We start from the raw sequence: 9,464 nt of genomic DNA on the forward strand, positions 1-9,464 counted from the left end.
CTGTATTTTTGCGTGAAAACGTTGCATGCTTTTGCAGCATTCCACGGTGTCTACTGATTTACTGAAATGTAAACTTGCACTGAGAAAAGCTAACTGTTTTGTCACAGATGGTCAAGTAAGGGATTAGCAACAGTAATACCATTACTGTAAAAATGAATCTGTCCATATCCCCAATAGATCATTTTATTTTTCACAACTTCTAGCAGTACACCAACAGCACTGATCCTAAGGAAACTTGGTCTACAGCTCCCTCTGTAGGATGTCCAACAATCACGTTACAGAATAACATGACAAACTGTTATCTGACAAGAATGTGGTTTGCTGTGTTGTGTGTGTGATACGTATATAGTATGCACACACACACACACACACACACACACACACACACACACACACACACACACACACACACACACACACACACACACACACACACACACACACACACACACACACACACACACACACACACACACACACACACACACACACACACACACACACACAGGATGGATGGATGGTACAAGTTGTGTTGGCTGTAGGCCAAATAATAATTAGATTAAAATTATACAATGCATCAAAAACTAACCGAATAAGATTGTGATGTAACACACAAGGAAAACAACCACACTGCATGTGAGAAGTCTGCTAACCTTCTGCTGTCCTTGAATCTGTTGTCTGGGACGCAGTTACATTCTCCCAAGCTACATCTGCACTCTCTCCTGCACACTCTCCTTATTTTTTTATTATTAGACAACAAATCAAAGTCAAGTACTGGATATCAACTCTTTATTCCAGTTTCCATTGATCAAATATGGTAAAAAAAACAAAAAACAACAACAACAAAAAACACAAGTATATGCTATATAAGTAATTAGGTTGATTTTCAATTTGAAATTTGTTTTGTATATGTTCTTGTGTTATACAACAATTAGACAACGATTAAAAGTCAGTGCTCAGCTTCAATAATTCATGTTAAAAACCATAAGGCAAGTCCGAAATCTTGTTTTAATCATGGACTCATGGATTACAAAGTCAGCCTACTATCACCTTAAGAAATATCAAGTAATAAGGGACTTATGTCTCAGTAGGATTTGGGAAAACGTGTCCATGCATTCATCTTCAGTTGACTCAACTACAGTAACGGTGTCTTTACATGTCTCCCTAAATAATTGATCAAACAGCTGCAGTTGATTCAGAACTCTACAGCTTGAATTCTCACTACTGATACCAAGAAAGTGGCTCACATCACTCCAGCTTTTAGATCTTTACACTGGCTCCCTGTTTGAATTGACTTCAACATACTACTGTTGGTTTATAAAACATTGAATGGTTTCAATATATTTCTGATCTTGTGAAACATCATGAACCATCCAGGCTGCATGTCTGCTTTATGAATCCAGAGTCGGAACCAAACATGGAGAAGTAGCCTTCAGTTATCTATGCACCACATATCTGGAACTAACTCCCAGAAAACTGCATGTCTGCTACAACTCTGTTGTTTCAAATCAAAGATGAAAACGTTTCTGTTTGCTGTTGCCTTTTACTGAGGGTTTATTCCCAACGTATTTTGAATAGTTTCATTTTATCTTATTCTTATTTTTAATTGTATTCACATGTCCTTTTATGCCTTTCTTTTGTCTGTCTTAATGCTCTGTGTTTAAAGCGCTTAATGTTTTGTATAAAGCACTTTTCCAGTGGAAAACACATCCAAAGTGCTATGGTTATCTTAGGTTAGTTGGTGTTGAGGCTTTCTGTAAATGAACCCTTGTTCTGTGGTCATACCTGTATTACAACTTGGCCAGCCTTGGCACTATCTATAGAAGTCAAAGGACTAATGTCCTGGTCTGGTGGTTCATTGACCTGTCTGCCAAGTAAGTTGATTGTGCACACATCTGATGCTTGCACAAACTTAACTGACAGATACGCCATCCTTCAACTCCTTGTGTCCTTCATGGTCCTTCTCTGCATCTTTAGACAGACTGCAGCAGGAAATTCTGGAATACCGCATCAGAAGACTCTGGAATCAGGAACTCCAATAGCAGGTCAAAGATGCAGAAGATGAGATGCCTACAGTACGAAGCAGTACAGAGACGGGGTTGAATAGATTGGCATGTATTTTAAACTCTTAGTATTCAATTAACTCATTATTTTGCTGTGTGTACATCTCACTTGTTAATGCGATGGTCCTGTAAAGACTCTAGGATGGTCTCCAAACTCAGTCTGTACTTCTCCGTACCCAGTATGTCAGTAATGGTCTCTGTGTGGGAACATAGAGGAATGTTTGACTACAACTGGACCATTTTCCAAAGCATACGAGTTTGTATGATTTTTGAGGAAGCCATTGAATTCCGTTAATTTCAGTATGGTATGAACATCAACTTGCAGAGACTTGAAACTTGCTTGAGATACAGTAGGTGAACACTATGTTATCATTGCATTTTAATGCATTGTAAAGCAAGGAATAAAATTCAAATATCCAAGACTTCTTAACCAGGAATGTTGTCTGGTCAACATTGACTCAATTATTAATGACTAACTAAGGACAAAATGTAAACAAATGTAACATGTGTACACTCTTAGGGCTAAATGAACACTTTGTACATACCTGGGAGCAGCTGCGTCAGGCAGTCAAGACATTGTTTCTTGGTCTCAGCTCTCTGTGTGGCGCTGCGCTCTGGCCGGGGATGTGCAGGCAGCATGCCACCAGGCCACACGGCTTCCTGCATCACCTGCAGGTAAATCACCCAGCAGGGAGCACTGGTGAGGTGGGCCATTCCCACATCCACCCACCTGAGACACAGATAGTGGCACTGTAAGTTAACAGGTTCAACACAAGAGGACGCTTGTATGCAAGTGTCTACTTTTATCTGCTAGACATCAGCAATGGTATGGTGTAATGTGCACTGCACATGTTAACGACAAGTGAAACTAGAAAAAATGCTCCTCGGAGCACAGGTCTCCGCCAGGTAGGTTATAGTGGGCCAGTAATGTTCAGAATGCACCATCACTTGACTATAGAGATAATGTGTACCGATTTGCGTGATGTTTGGACAACATTTGTAGGAGTAATATAAAACAACTGGTGGCGCTATAATAGGGCAATGTTAAAAGGGTGGCATTTGGGCCCGTACGGCTGGTGTAGCGGTCTGGGCACCTAGGCGTGTCGCGGGTTCGAATCCCGATGCCGACGACCTTTGCTGTGTGTCACTCCCCATTTCTCTCTCCCCATTTCCTGTCAGTCTACTGTATACAATCAATAATAAGCAGAAAAAGCCAAAACAAATATCTTAAAAAGGTGGCGGCCCATGTGAAATTTTTGGGACGGACGGACAGACAGACAGACAGACAGGGCGCAAAACATAGTCTCGGTATATATATAATGTGTGCTGTACATGCAAGGATACATGGAAAAGGGACGTGCACAAGGTTAAGCAATAAGAAAGTTCTTGCATGCATGTGCTTGGTCTTTCACTCACTCACTCACTCACTCAAAGCACAGAAAAGGTTTTAGTGCAATAAAAATGTGAATGTTTTCATATTCAGTAGTGTTCTATTTATCTTCACTCCCTGAACATTAACACATTGTTATGTTAACACAATAGACAGGAATATCCTAGATATTCAGAGACATGCTCAAAGAAAGGATGAAAAATCTAATTTAAAGTTAAATGAGTTCTGTCCATCTCTTCTGGACAAACAGAGATTATGTTATGATACTACTATTATGATTCTACTATTCCTCTTATTATTTATTTATAATCTTTTGTATTCGTTTTATTGTTCTATGCCTTATTATGAGCTTAAATTCCTTTTTATGCCTTATGTAAAGCACTTCTAATTGTATTTGTGTATGAAATGTACAATACAATACAAATAAACCTGCCTTGCCTTTACTATAATAGTAAATAAGAAATAATATTATTATTTTCCAAATGCTAACATTATATGCAATTGGCCTGTTCTCCGTCACTAAGCATAAGCAATCGTACCACAACATTTAACACAGACTAATGAGACTATATGTTATAACATTAAAAAAAATTGTGATCAGAGGAAAATCTGCCTTGTTAATAGACACAATCAGCAGCCAAAGACACACAAGAATACAGTTGTAAAAATTAAAATAGTTGACTTCTGCATGCAGATGGGTGCTTATTAGAGGTGATCTGAGCAATGATCATGCAGCAGGTGCTACGAACCTCTTAGCACCTCAGGACACTCTTCCTGTAAAAATAACAGAGGGGGGGGGGGCAGTGTCTGGACGCTCAGCCTTTTGAAGATAATTGAATACCTGTTAAGAAGTGTCAACTGATAATCAAATAATCCCCAAAGGAGCTCGTTGGAAACACTTCAGTATGCATTCTTTATATTGTACTGTATGTTGTTATTCAACAAATCAATCAATCAATGAATTGATCTCATCGCTTATGTCACCAGAGAGCGAGGCAACAAATAGCAAATACAGGTCGTATACATAAATAGGCAGTTATCAGGACGACACTAAGGGTTAAGCTATTAGTCCTCTGCCGTTTGTTGCAAGAGGCTGATGCAGCGTACAGTATAAATCAGGTGCAACGTTACCTTTCAATGAAGGTGCCAAAGAGCAGTCTAATGGTCTTCTGAATGTTTTCAGTGCATAGCCAGCTCCACTGGTCCTTCATCATCAGACAAAGGATGTTCAAAACCACATCTGCCACTGCTGTGTCTGTAGACAGACAGACAGACAGACAGACAGACAGACAGACAGACAGACAGACAGACAGACAGACAGACAGACAGACAGACAGACAGACAGAATTGAGCCGGGTATTGAACCAGGTACCATCTCATTCCCAGACGGCTGCTCTATCTCCTGAGTCACTGCCACCCCACAGATGGCATATCATGTATCATGTACTGTAGATAGATGGAAGGCGCAATAAAATACATAATATGGCCGACTGGCGGCAGAATAAAAGGAGATTGTCAATGGTTCACATTTAGCCATTACCTCCACCGCAAGTGGGCTGATACTGTTATTCAGTTGAGTGCTACTGTATTCCATCTTCCTGTATTGGTTACATGTAAGGCAACGTAAAAGATTCAGGTGAGCCAACAGCTACTGTGCATACCGCAGGCCTGTGATGGAGACCAGTGATTATCAACCATGTTAATTTTATCCTATATGAATTGAATAATACACAGGACCCCAATGGAAACAAGCCATAGTGCTTTCTTGGGTTCAATCCTTTTAGCATTGTATTTGTATTAAACTGTACTTTATGTGCTTTCTTTGCAAACTGTTAATAAAGTATTCAATCAATCAATCAATCAATTTCAAGGACCAGATGTATTAGACCACAGACCCCCATTTGATACAAAATCTACTGTAAAGTACTCGGTGTATTTTAACTTTCAGAGTGTAAATATGTACCCATAAGGGTCAATGTGGTTGCATTTGTACACTCTCTGAGTCTACAAACAGACATGTAAGGTCCCGTTTTGGATTCCAACTATCAAACTTTAGCTGGGGGCCCACTGGAACCCCCTCAAGGACCTCCTGGGGTTACCTGGACCCCACATTGAGAAACACTGATGTAGACAAAATGACGCAACCTTTTCCAGATGTCTTCCTGTCTTTGCCAAGCTGCTCACAGTTCTGCTTCCCATCCCTCGTCTCCCTCCCATTGGATCCACCACACACCAGCCTCTCCTGGTCCTTGATGAACCTCTCCAGTCCAGAGGGGGTCAGGCCATTGAGCACCTGCACGGCCAACCACCAAGCAGACGAACATCATTTGTATCTGGCATTGGTGGACAGTAACTAGGTACATTTACTTGAGTACTGTACAGTGAGAATTTTTTTTAGTATCTGTTCCTTAGTTTATGTATTTTTGGATAGTACATTATTTGCTCTGAAATGTAGCCTAATGGACTTTCACTCCACTACATTTCAAAGCAAATATTGTACTTTTGACTCCACAAAATGTTCTAGGAAGGGAAAAAAGTAACCCGTAAAGTTCAATCAACGAATCCCACATTTGAAGTCAGCTTTATAACATCCACTGAAGGACTGTAACTTACAGCGCTGCCTTCACTAAAGCAGTATGTCACTTTAGGCTGCAAGTCAGCTATGTTGAGAGAGGGAGCAACTTTGCTGGGGAAACGGAGCCTCCTGCTGCATGAAACATAAAATGACACCCAGACAGCAGTTCAAATGCAACACCTTATTTTAAAACGAGACAATACAAGAGAAAGCAGACAGTAAAATGTGTCCTTGAGTATTAGAGTACTTCCTTTAAAAAAGGGGTTACTCAACTAACTCAAGGCTGATTTTGCCAATTTTTCATCTCTTGTATCTAGTCTTCACTACAGTATCTAATGTGGAATAAGAGAGGGACTTTAGACAAGGAGGTCTCACCTGTATCTCCTGCTATCTCCTGCTCTGGCAAAAGGCTCTCCCTCGAGGTCCTCTGTCGGGCTCTGGGGCTCAGGGCGTGGGAAGGCCGTCTTCAATGTGTCTAAAGCATTCACCACCATCTTCGGAGGCAGTCAGGTTGGAGAATATATGAGACAAACAACCCTGCCTAATAAAACATCTAATAATCAGACATTTATCAAAGTCCACACCTTGCAATTATATAATAGTAACACGGTTGTTGTGCGCTGTATCAATTCAATTAAGATATGTAAGTAAGTACACATGAACCTTTGTCTCAGCATTAATCTGAATTTGACTGACATCATCATGTCATGTTTACTATAAAAGTATACAGTGTTTAAACAGGTGGTCAAACCGTTCTGTCTTTGTTTGGGAATACATACATTCAGCTTTTTCTCAAATGTTCTTCTAATTACCATGGCATGGAGCATTATCTTCATTAAACCTAGTTGGATTGTTTTATTTTTTTACCTTATCAATTCTTGACAAACTTTTTTCAAAAGAAGAGCATGATTCTGCATTGAGACCTAGGAACTCCTGCATCTCCCCACTGTTGGCTGTTTCAGGAATGCTGTTTAATTGCTATATAGAGAAAATAAATCAGTCAAACTACAATAACACGAAAAAATATTATTAATACAATTTAGTTTGTTGGTCAAATCCATACTTTAAGAAATGTATCCAGCTGGCCTTTACGAGCCTCCACCTTCTCAATATCCGCGTTGCCAAACAGGAGGTCAGGGAAAAGCTTCTTTGGGCCTCTGACATCTGAAGTGCATAACAAGTAATAAGGAAATCATTTCTGAAACAATAATTAATCAGTCTGTAAAAAACATCAATATAGAGAGTGAATTTTGTCTTACTTTTCATGACCTTCTTGAGTTCTGGCTTCTCCTCTAAACGAGCTTGCAAGTTGAGGAACTCACTGTATCGCCGGTTGACAGTGTGATGAGCCACAGGTTGCAGGTCCATTACAGTCTCATACTATGAAACACAGCCCCATGCATTAGTGCACAGTCAAATCTGAAGTGTTCAGTGAATAATAGATTAAATACTATTCATAAACACACAAACACAAAATAATGGGCTTGAAATAGTATTACCTTCACAATGTATAATGTATAGGGGTGTGAGCCAGCACCACGCGCCTCTTTGGAGGTGAGCGTGCCAGAAATGTGGACATTCTGTATGTTAACAGGTGCAACTGGAGGACTGTTAGAGGCATCAAAGTTATATGGCGGAAGACAAACTGAGGGTTGCTCTTGGCCTATGCCTGCTGGCCAATGGGAGTCCTCTGTCACCACCACTTTGGTCCCTAGAGACCTTAGAGGGCCGAAGCAGCCAGAAGCGCCATCGTCTGTTAAAGTCATCACATTACAGAAACCGCCTGGAGGAGCACAGTTGCAGAAGCTTTCTGCCTGCTCATCTTCTGAGTCTGACTGAATTGAAGACTCAACAAACAACTTCTGACACTCTGACGACTGGGGGTCATGGTCGGGCTCTGGGCTCTGATAAAAGCAGTTAACTCGGCATGGCATGATCAGACCTTCATGGCAATTTTCGCCTTTACAAACACTAGTTAGGCTATCCATGCTGTCCATTGAGGAATCTATCTTCCAAAACAGATCTTGGCTGTACATATCAGTGGGATCTGAGAGGGTTTTGGTGCTAAGACCTATTTGGTTAGACGAGAGTGAGCTGCAGCTGACCCAGGACTCATCCTGGGTCTGACTTCTGTATAGAGTTGCTCCAAAAAGCTCATCCGTGGCAGTTTCCTGAGGTTCTCGGGACTTGGTGAATATGTCCACAATGGTCTGGTTGAACCAGTCAGGATCAGACACCCTACTTATGAGGGGCAACAGTACATTGCAGGTGATGAGCTCTGCTACCATGCATCCTCCACTCCTCGTTTCCATGTTGGGATACGGGACAAGCACGTGCAAGACAAGATACACCAGAGCTCGAGAGTAGCTGAGTTCGGTGCTTGCACTCCTCAGGGCAGGATGGGGCGCATCGGCTCGACTGTACAGTTGCCAGAGGCTGATGCCGCTGTCTTTCTGTGTCAACGCCGCTCCCGCCTGCATCTCTCTTGCCGTCATGTAGCTCTGCAGGTGGACTCCGTACAGCTCGAGTACCCTCTGGAGCAGTGCTTTCCTGTCCACACGCCGCGCACGCTCCTTGAGTTCCATCACTGACTCCAGCATGGAATCGCGCACCACTCGCTCAAACTCGCCCTCCTCCTCTTCCACCACGGTGCGGTACCACGAGGACACAAAGTCACGCATGGCTTTGTGGACGGCACTGTGGATCTCGTGGTTCAGACGTCGCTCGTGTTCGGGCGAGGGCAGCGGTGGCTGCATGTTACCTACAGTGGTGGAAAAAGTACTCAAAGGTTTTACTTAAGTAGTATCAATGCTGCAATGTAGAAGTAATCTGTTACAAGTAAAAGTCCGGAATTCAAAATTTACTTGAGTAAAAGTACAAAAGTATTGGTATCAAAATGTACTTAAAGTAACAAAAGTAAAAGTACTAAAATGTTTGAAAATAGCAGATTGGCCTTGGTATAAAATAGGGCTAAAGTGGTTCATGTATGTTTTATAATGTAATATATTTATATCTGCAAAGTAACTAGTAACTAAAGTTTTCAAATAATTGTAGTGGAGTAAAAGTACAATATTTGCCTCTGAGATGTACGTCTAGTGGAGTAGAAGTAATTGGATGTACTGCAGTAAAGTAAAAGTACCTCAAAATTGTACTTAAGTAAAGTACTTCAGTAAATGTACTTAGTTACTTTACACCACTGGTTACCTAGTGGAACGAAATGCTCCAAGTGCAGCAAGCTGTTAGCATCCAGCAGAGCACGAGACCCAAGCCAACCCCCGAGTACCACCAGGAGACTGGTGAAGATGCAGAGGAGCCAAACGTTCACAAGGAGATGGAAGAGGACCAGCCATGCTAACAGAGCTCCAAACCCTAAGAGCCTTCGCTGGCCAAGTAACTCTGAGAATGCCCAGTGATGAGAACTCTTGGAGGAAGACAT

The 9,464-nt window shown here is 41.5% G+C and overlaps 1 protein-coding gene across 1 annotated transcript in view; it reads right to left on the reverse strand.

Moving 5' to 3' along the window:
- snx19a (sorting nexin 19a) overlaps window positions 1-9,464 on the reverse strand; it is a gene marked incomplete at both ends in the record, with an annotated part of 38,773 nt that extends 29,309 nt beyond the window's left edge. The window contains 13 exon segments of the mRNA XM_080435990.1: window positions 1,922-1,982; window positions 1,984-2,070; window positions 2,173-2,260; window positions 2,609-2,793; window positions 4,585-4,708; window positions 5,599-5,746; window positions 6,067-6,157; window positions 6,404-6,522; window positions 6,896-7,006; window positions 7,092-7,192; window positions 7,288-7,408; window positions 7,528-8,789; window positions 9,233-9,464. Of these exon segments, the coding sequence (XP_080292116.1) occupies window positions 1,922-1,982; window positions 1,984-2,070; window positions 2,173-2,260; window positions 2,609-2,793; window positions 4,585-4,708; window positions 5,599-5,746; window positions 6,067-6,157; window positions 6,404-6,522; window positions 6,896-7,006; window positions 7,092-7,192; window positions 7,288-7,408; window positions 7,528-8,789; window positions 9,233-9,464 (2,730 nt within the window).

Source organism: Gymnoscopelus braueri, assembly GCF_963280865.1.
Source record: "Gymnoscopelus braueri genome assembly, chromosome: 8".
In the NCBI taxonomy this organism is placed as follows: Eukaryota; Metazoa; Chordata; class Actinopteri; order Myctophiformes; family Myctophidae; genus Gymnoscopelus; species Gymnoscopelus braueri.